We start from the raw sequence: 19,651 nt of genomic DNA, 5'->3' as shown, positions 1-19,651 counted from the left end.
GCAGTATAGACCACAAACATGCAAAAATGTCATTACGACAATGATAATGTCATTATACATTGCAGCCAAGTTGGTGGAACATTTCACATGGATGTTCTCTTTAGAAGTCATGACAATATAGTCATTATTTTGACATTGATGTTCTTACAAGTATGACACATTCTCTTAAAATTACACAAGTGTTCTTTGTATCCCCTCTGATTAATTAATACATTATTGGAGATTCATTGTGCTTGTAGGTTTGTAGCCTGTTAGTATGCTTGGGTGAAGAAGTGCTTGTTTTTTAGTAATTATTTGTAATTATGTTATATGCTTGCCTGATAACAATGCCTATGTTTAGTTTGAAGACTTCCCCATTGATAAACCACTCTAAGCTGAGGCTTTTCTTTTCCTAAATGTCCTATTTAAAGTGAAATAAAAGCTGGCCTTCTGATTTTGCCTTGATTGATGTACCGTTGTAAATATGCCGAAGGGCGAAAAATCCATCTTCATCGGCAAGCAGTTGAAATCGAGGCAGCCGCCAGAGTTGAATGCGTTCATCTAGGGTCGAGGGTGAGGGAAGGCCGAGAGATGCGGGGAGGAATCCCAAAGCCTTTGGCGTGTTAAGACGCCAAGATGGAACCTTAAAACCCCCAAGAAAATACATCAAGGAGCGGATTATGTCTCATCGACAACGCCCATATAAGGTAGCATATGGAATGCGTTAACAGGTGTGACCAAAGTGTAACTTTGTGGCTGACATTTACACAAATGGTCTTCACAGCTGGCCCTAGCTCACTAATTTGAGGCCATTTATTGGGGTTAAGAGCGCACTTGTTGGATTTTTGTGGCAAGGTGAAAGGTTTTCTCGTAAAAGCCTTACCACATGGGTGTGTTTTTCACGTCTCCTTTTATATTTAAAGCTCCTAAGGTTTCATATATAAATGTATATCCTTTTATCTGGTGTTCCACTGTTATTTTTGGGGTTTCTGAAATGTGTAAATGGCTTTGAATGCAAGTTAGAAATGCCTCCAATCTTGCATTCCAGCGGAGAAGCCTCAGCGGACTCATAACGGGAAACCGACTTCTATGGCGAGGAGCCTGAGAGAAAGCTGGGAGCCTCCTATTCATCTCGATGGACGACCTGTCGAGCGATTCGCCGCCGCTTCAAACAAGCCGTTGAGGAATCATCGCTACACCAGATTGGGCAAGGAGAGCCGCTCACCCTTAGTGGAGGCTGTGGGTAAGATAGTCAATGTTTTGAATGACACAGACATCCATCCTGTAGGTATTCAAGTGCAGAAAAAGTATATTTAGGCAAAGTTTCCTTGAGATATTACATGGGGAAAATCATGTAATGTCATGTCTTTTCAATTTTAAAGTAATGAGTCATGTAAAATGGCTCATTATTATATGGACCATGTAAAGTTAAAAGAAGAAAACTTACCTCCCACACAATGATTTAGATGTGTTAATAATGTATGGAATGAGTAGATTTCCTACATATCCAAAGTTTACTGTAGTAATCCTGCCATTTTAAAAAACCCTTTAGCCATATGTCTGGAGTACATAGAGCCTTTCCCAAAAGAAAAAAAAGTCCTTGCAAATGGAGATTTTGTGTTATTTCTTCTGTGGCGTCGTAAATAACGCGCACTGCTAGCCTTTGCATCATAAATGTGTCTGGACTGCTACTGTTGGAAGCATCAAAAGCAGATTTCCTTTGACTTATTAGGGGCAACACCGGCATTAGGTTAGGTGGAGTGGAAAGAAAATAAAACACTTTACAAGGCAAAGTCGTGATGAATTTTCCCCAAAAAACTACTTGTTATAAGGGAAAGTTGAAGGATTGATGAGAGCAAAAGTTAGTGGCATCCAAAAGATGAATGTATCACAAAGTTATTGTAAACTTAAATTTCTTTTAGGAGAATAAATATAATTATATATTTGTTATGTTTTTGTAGATCCCGAATGGGTAAAACTTGATGGCTTTGCTGTACTGAGTGGCGCACCTGTGACCAACACATCAACAGGTATTACCTGTTAAAATAGATTTACTTATACTGTGTGTATGTCATTAAAACACTAATAGAATAATCAAAAAGTATCATTTTATTACATCATCACACATTTATCACTGGGGAATCTCTTGCCATATGGAAAAGCATGTCAAATTACTTTGACACTGTACCCTCAAGACACGTCACCATCTTCTTTTCTTGGCTTCCCTTCTTCCCTTCTTCTTAACTTGCTCCCACACCTCTTCGGCATCCACTTGCTTCTCCAGCTGACCCAGCTTTCACCCTTCCTGCCAACTTTCTGCTCTAGACAGACATTCATCTGCTTTTACAACTCATCCCCCACTAGAGCCATTTCCCTTTTTGCACAAACATTAGAGATTACCAGACCACTTCTTTGATTCAGTATTCATGTCTACTTTGGAGTCCACTTGTCAAACGGCACTGTGAGCCTCTGCCTGGAAATAACAGACAGAGAGCAATTTGGAATTGCTAGTTTTGCAGAAGGTGACTTATGCCAAACTATGCACTGGCTTTGTTTCTCGGGGGAAACATGGTTCAGGAGTGGTTTTTCTAAATGTATAAAAATTAGAAGTGGTCCTATCAAGACCAAATGGGGTTGGATTTTTATGCTGGGATTCAAGGAGAAATTCAGTTTCCCTTGTAAAAAAAAAATAATAATAATAATCAAGACTATAACTAAAAAATGTGACCAAATTATTAAAAACAACTCTAACCATCATAAATTGTGATCATAAAAGTGTAATATAACACCTTTACGTTTGGGGGAATAGCCTCAGTGGTAAAGTACCCTAAGGGTAGAGCCATTTTCACAGCAGTCAGTCATCACTCCTGAGCTTCAAATGGAGCTCAATGACCTGTAATGCATTTTTGAACTCAAAACCAAGTTCAGGCAGGTGAGTGGAAAAGCAAAGAAAATATGCCCCACATCCTTTAAAGCTGAATTTGGTGTATTCTTTTTACAAAACCATTATAGTGAAATACTTGATATACACCCCCATACTCAACCTTTTACAGCCCCCAAGTAAGGCTCTATAAAGTATTGCCCTAAACTTTAAATACACCATAGAAAATGTACAAATGGCAATGATCAAAAGTGAACAGGACTCTAAAAATATATGTTTCCCTTTCTAGGACCAGTCAGGTCAGCATATCCTGCTACCAGAAATCAAACCACATTGAGGCGTGCCGCCCGGGTGAACAGAACAGCTAACCGTTCAAGTGCCTCTAGCCCCCGGACATACAGGAGAAGGGCCCCACAGTCCTCCACAGGTCCCCGGCAGCCTGAAAGAAGCTTCTTAACAAGAACAACTCCAACGGAGACGAGACACCAACATCATACCAAGCCTCAGTCGGACCAGAGGAACCGTAACTTACGCAAATTAAGTAAGATGACCCAACTTTTACAATGCAAAATTGAAAATAAAGCATTAGTTTTGAGGAATTTAGCTACATGTAGAATACTTTGACATGAATATAATGGTTGCATTTTTTTCTGTTCAATCTTTAGTATCAATAGTGTAAACCCTGGTCGTGCCCGGTATCCCTCTCTATTCATAGCATCTGAGTCCGTTCATGTGGTGTCACTGCAGGCCCAGAAACCCCAGGGTCAGAGCCCTCCTGCTAACCGCGCGGCAACCAAAATGAGAACACCAGGTATGTCGTGTAGACCCTTACAAGACTGCTCATGGTTCTTGCTGCAAGCGATTTAAATCCTTTCTTTTTGCCATTTTCAATTTTCCAGAACCACCAGAATATGAGGCAAAGGACATCAGTGTCAGGGTTATGTCTCCCAAGTCAGTCCTCATATCCTGGGTCGACCCTGCTGTGGAAATGAGGAAGATTGAGTCTAGTGAATTCAGGTAAAGAAAAGACAAATAGCACACATGAAGACAAGACTGAACACATGAATGAAAATGTATGATTGGGCTAAATGTTCCTGATTGTTTCGTCTTAGATCTTACACAGTACGGTACAGGGAGAAGGGTGAATCTGCACGATGGGAATACAAGGACAGCTCTCAGAGGAGAATGATGGTAGACACTCTGTACGCTGATAGCATGTATGAGTTCGCCGTCAGAATCTCTCAAGGGGAAAATATTGGCAAGTGGAGTGTGTCTGTCTTTCAGAGGACCCCTGAGTCAGGTAGGGGCACGCAGACTGCTATTCCATGCTCACCTTTTGCAAGAATGAACAATTTAGAAAAAAATCTATTCATTCATTCCTGCATGATTAGAACATTCGCTATTATTTCTCCAAAATTGGGTGTTAGTGTAGTGAGGTAGAAGGTTGTAGCAGTGATTCACTGCAATGTCAGCATTGACTCCCTGACTACTAGTATAGTTTTCTTTTAGCTTCCATGCATGACCTCAAAGGAATGCACACAATGTATGGTAACAATATTTTTCAGAGTTTGAACATGTCGTCCATTTGTCCAAATTTAAAGCACTTAAAGAAAGATATTTGTTTTTGCCCTTGTGTAAATATGTTGTGCTTTCTTCAAAAGCACCCTCTGGGCCGCCAGAAAACTTTGATGTCGAACCACTACGGGGGAAAGGGACTGCTGTAAAAGCCACTTGGGATCCCCCTGAAGAAACCAATGGGAGGATACGAGGTTTGTACAAACTTTGGCATTAACACAACTTTCACTTTCATAATAATGTATGTATACTTAAAAAGCCAATGAGGCCTTGCCCTCAACTTGTGTGGTTAAGAGAGTTCACCCACTGGTTTTCTCAATAGCTTTTTTATTTTTTTATTTCCACACAGAGTACATCCTTTCTTATGCTCCTGCTCTCAAGCCATTTGGAATGAAAAGTGTTACATACCGAGGCAGCACAACTTCAGCGACTGTTGAAGGTCTAACACCTGGAGAACGGTACATCTTCAAGATCAAAGCCACAAATAGGAGAGGACATGGACCTCTAAGCAAGGCTTTCAGTGTTGTCATGCCAGGATGTAAGTATGGCTTACTATGTAGTGTGGTTGTAGAAATTGTTTCTACCCTTGATCTTCTTCTGATTCCAGCTAAGAGTCCTGTTTCTCCAATCTCAAGAACCAAGGACAGCCACAAGATTAGCTATCAGCCTTCTAAACATGATACAACACATGACAAATCTGAGCTCCAATTAACAGAAGCACCAGAGGAACCAACTCGTCCAACTCATCCACACCACGCCAAACCTGTCGGCAGAAGGGTGCACCCACTTACTCAAACGCGCTCTTATCACAGCATCTTCAATTCAGTAAGAGGTTCAGGCAGGAATGGATCAAATCGAGGAAGAACTTCGATTAAAGAAGATGAGGATGACGATGATGAGATAATATCAACAACCTCTTCTCCAGAGGAAGATGCAACAACCATGGAACCTGAACTTGAGACAAAAGAACCCTATAATGAAGTTCCTCTTGAAGCTGAGAATGATGATTATAGTGAAGTAGATGAGCCCCCAACCACCAAAACCCCCAGCCTAAAAGTTTTTACACCCTCTCCCATAAAGCCTAGGTTCCACCAAACCACAGTGCCGTATGATGCAAAATCAGAAGATATAAGAAAGGATACAGCCTCTACAGATCTACAGAGCAAAAATATGTTTAATAAGCCCAGCATAGGATACAACACACCTACCATACCCATCACAAAGGACAACAACCGACAGCCTGGGACACCTGTGAACAAAGGGTCCGCATCAGTTGGGCGCACTAATGGGTCTGTCTTCAGTTCGAGATACGGTTCTGGCCGAAGGAACCTAGGAATTCCTTTCAGGGGAAATTACAGTAGACCTCAGAATGGTTACAGACCAGGTCTAACTTCACAGTCGCGTTTGCCCAGCAAGACTCAGAGTCAGACCACATTGCAGTCTACCTTACCAGACCAGTCAGTGGAAAGGATCGATGGCAAAACAATATCCGAACCATCTCCTTCTGCAAAATCAGAAATAATTCCACCCTCCACCTCAAATACAGCTGTAACCTCAGGTAAAAACACCAGAGAATCACATAGCTCTCCACTTAACCCAGAAAATTCTAATCCATCAACTGATGATGTCAAATCAGAAAACCATCAGAGTAATTTAAAAAAGACAGAGGTAACCAAAGTTGAAGGACCTACTTCAAACTACAAAGAAGATCCCACAGAAGATGAGACAAAGGAAAAGAATGAGAGTCCTTCAGACAAAAAAACTTTTACCCGTAGCCGAATTCCTCCTTCCCTTCTCGAAAGATTCAAGTTGGCTAGCAGGTCTGGCCTGGGGACTCGCTTGTCTTTTCCCAGACAGGGGAGCAGGACTCCTTGGAGCAGGGTATCATCTTCAATAGGGGCAGGCAGACCCCAAACACGGGGTATACCCACAAAAAACTCAGTGGCTACAGGTTCTGTAGGAATGACCTCAATACAGGAGACTAGAGAAGGCCAAACTGAAACTTCCTTCCCTGACTCACTAAAAAATGATGACATAGAGGTTGGCTCAAAGAAACCATCATCCACTCATAAAAATGCAGAGTATAGTCCCTCAAGAAATCCAACTCCATCATCTCCATCCGCAAAGTCAGACACTAGTCACTCTACGGATGTGGAACCAACTTCTAGCAGCATTCACAAAAACAATTATGAAAATAAGGATTACCTTGATAAGGGGAACAGGGAAAATAGTGGCATCAATAAAAATGTTGCAGAAACTACAGACCTGAAGAATGCAGTTCCGGCATCAACAGATCCCCAAAAGAACAGAGATAACAATGAGAGTGTAGCCACAAGAGATGGCCCTTCCAGAACTAGCTCATCCCCTGCAATGTTACCACCTTTCCGCCGTTCTAATATGGGCAATAATGGGAGGATACGCTCTCCTCTTGGAACCAGACAATTCAGCGGATCCAGGCTGCCAATCAGATCACAATCTTCACCGAGTTTACTCAGACCAGCTTCAACGTCAGATCCCAACACTAGTAGATTCTCTACACCAACCAGGACTGGGGGCCTCAGAGAGGGCAGAACCCACTCAATATCTTTATCACCATCTTCAGGAGACAGCTATAGAGGCCACGGGAGCAGAAGTCGCTACCCTACCTTCAGAGGGAAAGCAGACAATGGAGGAGATGTTATATCCGCCAATGGAAATGGTAAAGTCAAATGGTAAAATGCATGAACAATATAATATGTCATATGGTATCATGCAGAGTATGACAATGACGCTGTTTATCTTGTAATTGCTTAGGTGAGAAGGGACAACCAAATTTGACAGAAAAGGATGGACTGAGCAAGGCTGTTGGTCAAAGGCTTATTACTGGACCTGATGGAAACAAATGGGTAAAATTCACTGCCATGCAATCTTTTTCATAAATATAAGAAGAGTAACATCATGACAATTTCATTATGTTTGATGAAGTTGGTAGATCTGGAGTTGGGGATTCTTATGAACCAGGATGGAAAAGTCCTACAGGATTCCAATGGCCAACCAAAGAGAGTCGTGCTTGGAGAAGATGGACGCACCATTTTCGGTAATGTATTCATTCTGACACAATAACTAGTTTAGCAGTATTTTGGAATACAATCTCCAGTTTCAGTTAATGATAGTTCCTTTACTACAATTTGAATCCAGACCATCAAGGAAGTCCCCTTCTTAACCAAGATGGCATGGCTTTATTTGGTCACAATCGAGATAGCCGTCCAGTCGTCAATCCTAAAGAGAAAGTCCTTATGGTTGGAGGAAAACCGCTGCTTGGCTTGGATTTGCCTCGCCTCAGGACCAGCACTACCACCACCACCGCTCCCACCACCACCACAACTACTAAAGCACCTACCACCACCCCAGAACCTACCACCATGGAATGGACAACAGAGGAGTATACCACTGAACAACCCTACCCCACATGTCCACCAGGAACCTACACCAAAACAGATGACTATGGGGATCCAGTGTATGACACAGATGGAATATTAGAATGTTCCTCAGAAGGTGAGTCTGTGAAGCATTACTACTAACAATTGTTTATAGATTTAAGAGCTGCAATTCCACTCTCAAATTTAGTCTGTTGTCCATGCCAAAATGTACAGATACTGCATGACAAAAAGCAATAAAAAAGGGGAAGATCTAATGAAAAAGTCTGTTGAGACAAACTCCCACTATGCTTATTCTTCAAATGTGTTCGTGGAATAGTCCCCCATTAATGCACAATGCAATAGTAAAATCATTACACTTAAAAAATGCTTGTTTTGATTTAGGAAAATGGAGTCAATTTAAAATGATCTCATACAGCATGCCTGCTAATGACTCCATTGTGTTAGACATGCTCATGGTTGACATTACACAAGAATAATCCTCCAACATGTTTTTAGTTTTATATATACTATGTAATTCCTGGATTTACTTTTTTGGTAGATGAAACTACGTTGCCACCCCCCACAACAACACTACCCCCAACTACTATCACCACTACAACGATGGTGATTCCAACTCCAGACACAAGAACTTCTGGCCGAGGTCCTTTGTCAGAGTTTGATGACAGCGGGAAGAGGCGTTTCACAGGTAAATAACACCCATTTAGGGCATGTCAAATCATTGTTAGCCCAACAAATGTGGCTACTTTGCATTACAGTTTTCTCATTTCCACACATAAATAGAAAGCTGCACATGGTTAAGTTAAAAATAAAAAAGTCTCAGTGGTCATGGTTCATTTAAAATGTCTCAACCTAATCGGATCATCTAAACGGAAAGCCGCTCAAGGTCTTTTTTACCCCATGGTTACTTTCCGTCTCAATTGATTGCAAAAACACATTGAAATATTATCTTGCCAGCCTAAAAAATAAACCTACCAGACTACGTTTAACTGGAAACCACATCATTTTAAATGGTCCGTGTCCGTGTTTCTTTGTTTAGTTAGAGTGATCTTTAACCCTATGAGGCCATAAAACTCATAAATAATTTCTCACTGGGAAACAATATTGTTATTATCCTTCTAACTATTATAGAAATGCAAACCAAATATGCAAAGCCTATAGTAGGCAAAAGAAAACTAAAGCATTTTTACTCTCTGACCAAACCTTAATCAAAACATGTATTAACAGTTCATGCAAACACAATAAAAGCAAGCAAAAACATAAAAACTCTTGTAACAAGCAATCTAATCTATAAAGTATTAAACTGGGCTTTTACCCAAAACAAGACATCATTAATCACAACTAAACCGAACTGAGTGCAAGCCAGTTTGAATATGCACAAAAATGAACCTACCCCAATATATACCAAAACTAGCACGAGACGCTGAAACTGTAACTTTCCTTTTGACTCAAAATTATGGTGACTCATCACAACACAGCTGCCTTGCAGTTGTTAGTCACACTTTTGTACAGCGAAATAAGTTGTTGTTTTTTGCCATTGGTCATAAACAAATGGCTAAAGTGTGTTCAAACAAATGAGTCAATTACAAAATGGTATTACTGTGAAAGGACACATTTGCGTTTACGAGTCCAATCCCTAATACTACTCATGTTTGCTCTTTTTTGTGCCAAAATCAGCAATTCCTCTTTTGGAAATGGTTTATCTCACCTCCTTTCACATTGCGCCATCTGAAAGTTATTATTCTGCCTTATTATATGCAGCGATAAACACGGGCACTTATAAATACTGTAGAAATAATAAAACGAGTCATATTTGTTCTCTCAAAGATATTTAATCTTTACTTGTCTTACTTTACATCTGTGCATGTGCTTTCAGTAAGTCTTTGACTCCAAATACGTATCTTAAGTGATTAGTTTTATTGGTTAAATGAATCTCTATTACAATGTCTTCCACGTAGTTGGATTTCATTGCACTGGATGAGCATGACTAGACAGCTTTTATGTGAACCCCTTTGCTACAGTTTCCCAGGAATATTTTATCTGTGCTCAAGTCTCACAAGACAGATCTGTCTGCATGTTTGGATTATAAGTGGAGAACCCAGAGACTCAAAAGGGAAGTTTTTAAATGATTTACCAAAAACCTTTCTTATGGAAAGAAAGGATTTCCTGCAAAATATGAATTAGGAGTTTGATCATTGGACTTGTGGTTAATTAATTTGGTTGTCTGTAGAAATTGTTACACTGATGTTTTATCATCAATCTTAAAGAATTCAAATGGCATACCTTATTCTTTCATGTACTCATTTACGCTGTTAGTTTAATATTCTTTGCCACAATTAAGTTTGAAGAAGAACAAATGACGTCCTAAGCAATGTTGAAATAGTTTAGGCTTACACTCTTTCTTTTGAACAACGGAATCCAAAGGGTGGAAAAAAAATTCAAAACGAACTGATGGAAGAGATCCAAAGATTTGTTCAGTTCAATGTGTTGACTTGCACTACGCTTAGGGATTTGATTACCTAAACACAGTAATCAAATTGATGTATAGTTTCCCCACAAATCCTCTTTACAACACATTGGCCCATGTTTCAAGATATAAATCATCTCTCAATAATTGCAGATGACACATGCGGATGTTTAGATATGGAATAGTGATAGATGGTGATCTTCTATTCACTTAATCGTAGGAGTTGATAGTCGCCGGAATGTAGATACTGACACGTGGAAGACTCTCGGCTTGTGCCGATGCCCAGTCATCTGCAGAGGTGGGAGCCGCTCCAGGCTCCTGTGGTTGCCTCCAATTCCCATTTAGACTCGGAATTCACAGCTGTATGTCCAGCTGGTCTTCCAAGAAACTCCAAAAACAAAGCAGCAGAACAGGAGACAACGGAAGGACTTGTTTCGGATCAAATAAGTCAATATTTCGAAGCAATATTAGGCAAGCAATGAAAGTATTTTTTTTTTTTTAATCCACGTTCACAAAGAGCCTTTTCCTGCAAAGTCTTACTGAAAGGAAAAACTATTAGATTGCTCTGAACGCTGAATATGATTCTATGGTTTAGGATTTTGTATGAATTGCATAAATCAATGATTCACTTTGTTTTCTTTTCTTGCATTCAGCTTCCTATGTGAACTACATCCAAAAAGACCCCGGATCACCATGCTCCCTGACCGAGGCTCTGGAGTACGTCCAGGTTGACATCCTGGAAGATCTGATAAAGAATGACAGTCGTGCCAGCAATCAGAAGCTCCCTCCCAAAAATAAACCCCATAATCTCACTGTGGTCGCCATGGAAGGATGCCATTCGTTCATCATCCTGGACTGGGGCCGTCCACTCAAGGATGATATGGTGTCAGGTAAGAGTAGAACAGAGCAATCATTTGTTTCTAAATTGGTGAGAGTCTAACAAAAAGCCTGTACAGTGACTAAAAATACAAATTCAAGATTAGGATCCCTCTATGTGAATAGCGTTGGCCTATCAAAGGTAGTATTCAAAACCATGCAGTGTTTTATTTGGCAGACACACTCAAACGCCTGCTTATGTTGCGGAGCGGGATGTCATCTGATGTATAAAACAGATAGTGTCTCCAGTGCCACGTTGAGTTGGTAGGGGGTTGTAATTTTGGTTTTCTTTTCATCCGTCAAGTGTTTCCTTCCTGCTAGTGTGAACGATTTGCTTTAGTTTAAACCTATTTTTGGTTGACCACCAACTTCATTGTTGCCTGGCATGCTAAGACTGTAAAGAAGTGTGTTTCAATTTATAGTAGATGGAAAACAATTGGGATTTTTTTTTCTGGAGCTTGCAAGGGATTGATTTCTTTTAGGATTTTTCATTCATAGATCGAGAAGGGTAGGGGAAAAAAATGAGTGTACTATTTCCCGTTCGCCCATGTCAACAGCCAGCTGTGTTGAAGTGACTTCAGCAAAAATACAAAAGTCTCAATATCCAACAGACTCAGTTTGATGTGCTGCCATACGTTGTTTCCATACGGTTTGGTCGGAATTTCTTCAGGGTGCATGACCCCTAGGTCACGTCCTGGATTCGAGTGTTGATTGCATGACTGCTTGAGCGACAAGAATAAGAAAACAGACCGTGGCTGGGAAAGAGCCAAGCAAATAAATCAATTTTAGAATGGTCCACCAACTATGACTTGGTATGGTTTAAAAAAATAACCCAGAATTTTACAGATAATAAACTGTCATGTTCTTTCTAGGCTACATGGTGCACAGTGCTTCATATGATGACGTACTCAACAATAGATGGTCTTCTAAGTTATCAAGTGGGACTCACCTGGCTGTGGAAAATCTCAAACCCAACGCCAGGTAATATGCATTCCCATTCCTGCTTAAAATTTCCTCAACACATTTTTCATAGAATAAGGAATAATGTGAAAACAGCGGCTTTTAATTACAAGTTATCCACAAACATACAAAAGGGGATCAGGCTTTATAGGCATTCCAAGACAACAACAAAAACATCTTGTCTAGATTAATTTATTCGGTACATCTCTGCCAAATCTCAGGATTTCTGTGCAATCTCATGAAGTGTTTTACCATCTTCTAACAGTTCTCGGCTCCTCCAGTGTTTATTTCTGTTTGTGGGATTGTCGGAAGAGTCCCGGGCAGCATCACACAACACATAAAATATGCATGTATCTGTTTGTAGATTTATTTGAGTATCACTGTGTTGCTTTCATGCGGAGATGTTCTGGAAGCCAATTGTTACATCAAACCAATTTGATGATGGTCCAAGCACACTGAGTCAAATCAAATGTTTGGATGATCAGGAAGCTTGTCAATCTTGGGTAAATGGTAGCATGTGGAGAAACAGGTTTTAAATATCCACCACAAACATTCCATCTGCTGATTAATCCGCAAGGTTAAAAGGCTAAAAGAGCACTTTGCAGTATGTCAGTGATTAAAAAAAACATATTTATGCACAGAAAGATGATGCATACTAAATAAAACCACTAAATCATTCATATGTTAATACATTTGATGTATGTTGTTAAATGTTGTATTGTGTGTATAAAAAAGTGATTCACCTCTATTACACAATCCATACATGATCCTCTATATTTTAATTAATTCTTTAAATTGTTGCCTAACCTAAAATATACATTAGAATAAAGTAAATTATATGGATTATTCACCACAAAATGTTATTCCAGTCATAGTGTATTTTGTAAATCCTGTATTAGGAAACATTATGAAATCACAGGTGTCTCTTCAATTTCAGGTGACAGCACCTGCCTTAGATTCCACACAATGGAGCTGTGTATTCCTGTCAACTTTTCCAAGAGTTTATATACAGTAGCTCCTCCCTAGCAACCTGTGTGTATCCAAGCTGGCACCTCTGTCTTGGTAACAGTTGCTCATGGGTCAATTGGTGTCCGACACTGTTGCCATTTCCCAATGTTTAAATCTCATTCTACTTGCCAGACTTATACAGACGAAAATTTAATGTGGATATGTTTCCAAAGGTGTTTTGCTCATTAGCCTAAATCACTTAAATCGCGTGTCACAATGCAGAAATGACTTAATATTGATATTTGCAAAGTTTAAACATTAACAATTCAAATTGGAATTGACATCAGATAATAGGAGCAAATATACAAGCTTTAAAAATTAGATTTTCAATGCAAACTGTCTTCCAAACCTGTTAAAATGACACCCAAGGTCATGAAAATAATCATAAAATATACAGGATAGCCCAAAAGCTTTTAATATAATGTGAGGAAAGCAAATGTTTCAAAAGCCCACTGTAATATTTTTTGAGTATTTCATTTGTTTTTATATTCTCCTTCATATTCCCTTGCCTTTTTCCAGGCGCTCCAATTTGGTTTTTCATGACATCATCCTTCTCTGCATCTGCTTTTCTTTCCTCTGTTTCTTTCTCACTTTGGTGATCCACCCTGGATATTTCAGTCACTGTTGTTATGTGGCTCTTGTGATTGGAACCAGGATTGGCGGCGCAGGCTTTTGGCTGCAAAAACTGATAGAACCGCGCACTTAACGTACGAGACCTTGCATGAATGGACTTCTGCGCAAAGACGTCATCCTTGAAGTTCCGACCCTTCCAAATGTTCCTTCAACAGACCACGTTTTTGTTTTGAAAAGCTTGCGTCTTACAGCGAGGAAATTTGTCTTTCTGAAGTCTTGTTGCGCTGACTTTTCATCATCCCTGTTACATTTTCCACACACTTGTCTCCTCGGGTCTTGTCCTCCCTTTGCTATCGGCTAATCGCCACTCATCCCTTCAGCTTGTCTCCCTCACCCTCCCTTTCAAGTGAGCCAAATATCTGTTTCACTCAAGATCCCTACGAATAGAAAACAGACTTTTAGTCTTGAGTCAGGCTGACCAAAGTCATCTGCTGCAGTCATTACTATTTGCCTCACTTTTGCAGAGCTTTGACAGAATGACACTAAAGCCCTTCTGAGTCCTGATTTGTTTCCTTTCAGGTACTACTTCAAAGTCCAGGCCAAGAATGTGTTTGGCTTGGGACCGGTCAGCAATACACTGACCTATGTCACCGAATCAGGTGGGCAAAATAGCGAAATCTACTTTACCCTCAAGTAATAATTTACTTCTAAAGCATGAAAAATTGCTTTGCCATGAATACAAATAATTTATCCTCAAGGAAGGAACTGAATGTGCTTATCTATCACATGAAAACATTGAACTCAAAATTATGTCCTCTCTTTTAGATGATCCTCTTCTCATTGAAAGACCGCCTGGTAAGTTCTAGCCGTATAGGGATACCTCATTTATCACGGTTAATAAATCCTGAGATTTACCGCAATAGGTGAATGACCAAGACCTAATTTATTATACTAGATTAGATTAGAGTTTTATTTCATCTCGTATTCGGGAAATTTCTTGGTGGCAGTAGCAAGACAGACACAAGACACAAAAGACATTATAGATCTAGGTAAAAAAAACTGGAGCCACACACAAAAAGTCCACAAGGTGGGGACCATCTGCAGAATGAGACTGAGGTTACTACTCCTGAGTGTAGACACTGTCCTCTCATATGAAAATTGAAATATTCTCCAATTCTGATTTATCTTTTTTTACCCCCATGATGGCTCTATGTCAGTGATACTAGTTAAATAGTTTATAGTGTCTCTCACTGTCAATGGTGGTGAATTTGTTCCTAAATCTGTGTCCCAGGTGGCGAGCCAATATGGATCCCCTTCTCCTTCCGATACAACTCGGCCCACAGTTCATGTAAAGGCAGTCAATATGTCAAGCGGACGTGGTACAGGAAGTTTGTGGGTGTGGTTCTGTGCAACTCTCTGCGATACAAGATCTTCATGGGAGATGGTCTTAGAGGTAGGTCCGAATCCACCACATATGTAGTGAATAACCCAATAGTGTATTGTACACAGCAATCGATTGAAGTCAACTCAAACTTCACAGATTGCACGTTGGGTACGTCACTCCTGCTAGATGGAAATCATTTACGTACAAGTTCGTTTGCCGTTGTTTATGCATTACAGATGTTTTAATAGTAAAGAACTAGCCCCATATCTTGAAACAGAAAGTGACCAGAACTGACAAGTAATTAATGTTGAGGAATCAGAGCATTACTATGAATAAATACAATAGAAAACAATGATGTTGATCCCCTACAGAGCCCTTCTATAGTATAGGAGACACCGTGGGACAAGGGGAAGATCATTGCCAGTTTGTGGACTCGTACAGGGACGGCAGAACTGGACCTGCCTATCTCTCTGTTACACTGCCTTCAGCTCAAGGTAAACATGGAGTCATAGTTGTTGTTTGTCAATGGAACTTCTTGTTTCTCTCACCGGTGTTGATTATGCATCAGCACTTTATGATGGATAACATTCGATATCTACTATTTGTTTGCATACAAAAAAGAATTCATCAGTGTTTTTACAGGTTAAAAGCCTATCAAGTTGCTGTTGTTTTTCTTCATGTGGACAGTAACTTTGAAATCCTGCACTTCCACCATCTATTGATCCTCAGAGCCCATTTATTAAATTGTTTTTGTCAGGCCAGGTGAATAACTACAGACTGAATGTTGGCTGTGTGCTATGAGTTAGCCTGTAGTTTCCAGCTACAAAATATGTTCAAGTTTATAGAAGTAAATTTGACACCCCCTGGAAATCAATTGGCAAACACGGAAATATTAGCCTAACTATATGGCTTTAAAAATAGCGTTCACATTGACTGATGTGTTACTAATTGTGTGTTTCTTTCCAGGATATTATCGTGCCTACAGACAACAGCCAGTCACATTCGGAGTAATTGGCAGGCGAACGTCCCATCAATTTGTTGGATGGTACGAATGTGGAGTTCCCATCCCTGGAAAATGGTAACACAGGGGTGAGAGGGGTTATTGGGGGGGTTATACCTGTTTGAGGGCAACCGACTGTTCGCCCCGTCAACCAAAAAGAATCAAGAGACTTTTGCTTACCGCGACTAAAAGACAACACTTTAATCACACGAAATGAAAGAAATGCTTTAATGCAAGCCAGTGTATTGATGCTTTGTACTTTTTTTCTACATAAAGCAGTTTGTATATGAGGGGACAAAAAAAAGCATGTTTGTACTTGCTTTGTAAAATTCTCGGGGTCCATACAAAATGTTTTTTTATCTAAGAGCATTCAGAAAAAAAATTACAAAGAGCGATGAGCTTCGAAAAATTGTTTATGTATATTTTTTTTTATTCATGTAGGCAGACTTTTATGTATGCATTACTGTTCAGGAGACTGATTTAAAAGGCAGTGATTAAAATAATAATAATAATAATTAATTATCCCATTATATGTGACACATTTTATTAGTAAATCAGAGTTTGATCAAGGTTTAATAGTTGATCAATCCTCCGACTTTGAGTCATAATGTGATCATCAGCCAACTGAACTCGTTAAAATCTGACTAAATATCCAAAACAACATATTGAGCACAGATGCAGGTGATTGAGCAGAGTTTCTATGTTGTAAAAAAAAAAAAAAAAACAACATTAACCCAACAAATAGATGAAAATATTTGGACTTACCTCATACAACTCGTGTGGGTCATACTTTTATTTGCATCAAAAACTTCAAACAGTTCATTTTATTTAGCCTCAGTTATGGGCTGGAAAAAGCCAACAATACCAAAACATAACAACAACAAAATACAACCATTTAAAAAGAATGCTAATAAAAACTCAGATTTTTTTTATTTTATTAAATAGGCCTCTGACGACTTTATAAAAGTTTCCCACTCACTTAAAAAAATATTTAAAGCTGTTATCCTTTATTATGAATTATTTGAGTCCAATTGTCTCATTGGTCACAGTTCTCAAATGTTTATAATCAAATCTTTGATAAAAGTATCTCCCGTCCAACAGTAAATGAGCTGCCTTCATTGCCTGAACTATTGAATAACATAACTAATGACAAGAAATTATTCAATTTTGACATGTGACAGATGCAGTAAACCAGGTGGAAGACGAATGGGAATTTGACCTTCATTAAAAAGTGGCGTCATTGTATTAATTTGGGGCTCTTGGGGCCTGTCGCTCCTTTCAAATAGCAGATTTCAGCCGTTCCTTTCAACGGAGTAGCAGTAGCAACCAGGCACATTTATCTTCAAGATTCTGCAGAAAAGTCCTGTCGTCACAACATTCATATCTCATCAAGGTATGTTGATATTTCTCATTTGTTATGCTATTTAACACATGCCAAAGTGTTGATGTTATTCCTAACCTAACCAAAATGTTGGAATAGAATGATTTGATTTCACAATGTCGTCATTAGAACATTTTTAAGGCTGGAAAATTTGGTGAGTTAACTTCTTTTAAATATTTTACTCTCAGACACATAAAGACACCAAAAAATTCAGACTCGTATAGTTTTAATTCTAGTTTTTCCCCAATGGGAACAGCATCATTTAATTCACTTTGACTTCATTTACACACACTGGCGCCAAAAAGAAACATCTGTTCATCAGGTCCACTGAAGACAAGTCAAAATGAAAGCTTTTCTATAAGCCCACCCATCACGGTGGTCTTAGTCCCCATGGGATTGACGCCCCGATGACAAGCGGCATGGCTCATGAACGTCGCCGATACCGCCGATTGCATTACCGTCCGATTAGGCGGGCCCAGCCAGAACCTGATGTTATTATGACGGCTTTAAACCGGCAAACAGTGCAAATCGCCTCTAAAAACGCGGCCAAGCTGACACTCATTTTCGGGCCAGAACATCAGCTGTCAGCCTTTTTTTTCCTGCATGTGTAATATTTTTCATGCAGCGCAGTGAAAGTCAAGGTCTGCACACATCTTTTACATCAAAAAAGGCCAAGAGTCCACGCTGGCTTGATTAAATCCAGGCCAAGCTTTCTTTCCACACGTGGTTCGTACATTAGTAATTTATTTTTTGGCATTATTTTGACTCCTCCAATTATTAATTCCTCGATGATTACGGAATGTACGTTAGAGAAGAAACCCAAGCACAGAATACTTTTTTTTTACATTGTTCTTGGACAAAATAGCAAAATAAAGCAACTTTTTCCATTTTTTAAATTAATTCTGAAGCCTCCCATAGAGAGTCAACAGTAATATATATCCAAGAGAATTATGGGAAATTGATTAGACTAAGAATGACATTTTTTCAAGTTGATGGCTAAGACAAAGTTAAGGAAATGTACTGGGAAGAAAAACTTGATTGTTTTCTGTCAAATCCATTGCGGTTTTGTAACGAAAGCAAAATTATAAAAGCTCCGTCCCTGTCCAAATACTTGGAGAATCTGGGCCGAAATGCATCCGTCATTGTGGAGACAGGATATGCAGCCTGCTTTTCTTAAAGCCGACTGGCCAAAGTCCACAACAGGGGACGGAAAAGTCCCATAGCAACGCGGATTCGTCTGTGTAATCTTCTGAGCGGCCGAGGAACGCTGACTTGAAGCACTCTTTCTTGTTATTTCAAGTATGACTCCCTTTCCAAACCTCTTCAAAATTGCCAATCACTTCAAATTTCAAAATAGAATGGACATCTATGGGCGTCAATGCCACTGAAACTTAACCATTAAGTCAGCCTTCTAAGCTTGGTACTGATTTTAAATGACTGTCAACTATTGCTTTGAATGGAGATTAGATTACTGTTTACTTTATTAAATTATTTTTTTTTACTCAACTCGGCGGTCCAGGTTCTCCTGCACCCCCCTTAAGTTCTGACTCTGTACACGAATGAGGCTTCTGGTGAAATAACAGCATCACAATGTCCATCGCCAACCAATTGCAGCTTATCAGTAAATATTTCGGGCAATTCCCAGTCTGCATATCTGATGTTTTGAAGACTCTTAATATAACTCTTAATCCCAAAATAGCTCCACTTTTGTTTTTGTTTCACCAGTCGCAGACATTGAAAAATGACGTCGTTATTACACACCATTCAAAAGGTCCAGACCGAAACCATCAGTTTCATCTGTGGCTACTCGTGGCAGGCTTATTACACCTGAGTCATTAACATGCTCCAGTCTAACCGTTGCTATTTTTCAGTGGTAAAACTTGCAGACATAACAATAACTGCCATCCCAAGAGTATGTTCTAATAGCTCAGGGTTCACGGTGAGAGAATGGAAAGAGACTAATACCCAGATTGAGCTAAGAGGAGTATGTCTTGTTGCTAAGAGAGTGTGAAATTAGCTTAGATGGCTTTACTTTTTGGCCAATTATGTACGCCGTTGACATTCCATCACCAATATTACATCTGTTTTGTGATAGTACAAGTAAAATCCCCCGACACTCTTTGGCTTGATCCCCCCGAATAGACACATTTT

At 39.6% G+C, this 19,651-nt stretch overlaps 1 protein-coding gene across 3 annotated transcripts in view; it reads left to right on the top strand.

Annotated features, from left to right (window-relative positions):
• Positions 1-16,531, top strand: part of fndc1 (fibronectin type III domain containing 1) — a 36,529-nt gene extending 19,998 nt beyond the window's left edge. The window contains exons 7-26 of one of the 3 annotated variants that reach the window (XM_077711318.1): positions 1,028-1,222; positions 1,941-2,009; positions 3,150-3,401; positions 3,576-3,671; positions 3,760-3,877; positions 3,973-4,160; positions 4,522-4,629; positions 4,785-4,973; positions 5,043-7,133; positions 7,229-7,320; positions 7,400-7,511; positions 7,613-7,969; positions 8,393-8,539; positions 10,972-11,208; positions 12,067-12,175; positions 14,315-14,394; positions 14,561-14,590; positions 15,027-15,188; positions 15,491-15,613; positions 16,086-16,531. In XM_077711318.1, the coding sequence (XP_077567444.1) occupies positions 1,028-1,222; positions 1,941-2,009; positions 3,150-3,401; positions 3,576-3,671; positions 3,760-3,877; positions 3,973-4,160; positions 4,522-4,629; positions 4,785-4,973; positions 5,043-7,133; positions 7,229-7,320; positions 7,400-7,511; positions 7,613-7,969; positions 8,393-8,539; positions 10,972-11,208; positions 12,067-12,175; positions 14,315-14,394; positions 14,561-14,590; positions 15,027-15,188; positions 15,491-15,613; positions 16,086-16,201 (4,871 nt within the window). In that variant the 3' untranslated portion in view covers positions 16,202-16,531. Of the gene's footprint in view, positions 1-1,027; positions 1,223-1,940; positions 2,010-3,149; positions 3,402-3,575; positions 3,672-3,759; positions 3,878-3,972; positions 4,161-4,521; positions 4,630-4,784; positions 4,974-5,042; positions 7,139-7,228; positions 7,321-7,399; positions 7,512-7,612; positions 7,970-8,392; positions 8,540-10,971; positions 11,209-12,066; positions 12,176-14,314; positions 14,395-14,560; positions 14,591-15,026; positions 15,189-15,490; positions 15,614-16,085 lie in introns of those variants that run through there. The other 2 variants (XM_077711319.1, XM_077711320.1) reach the window with 2 other exon arrangements.
• The last annotated feature ends 3,120 nt before the right edge of the window (positions 16,532-19,651 follow it).

The sequence above is a fragment of the Stigmatopora nigra genome, unplaced genomic scaffold, assembly GCF_051989575.1.
Source record: "Stigmatopora nigra isolate UIUO_SnigA unplaced genomic scaffold, RoL_Snig_1.1 HiC_scaffold_25, whole genome shotgun sequence".
NCBI lineage: Eukaryota > Metazoa > Chordata > Actinopteri > Syngnathiformes > Syngnathidae > Stigmatopora > Stigmatopora nigra.
Note: the sequence above shows the minus strand (reverse complement) of the source record. Positions and strands in the feature narration are given on the sequence as shown.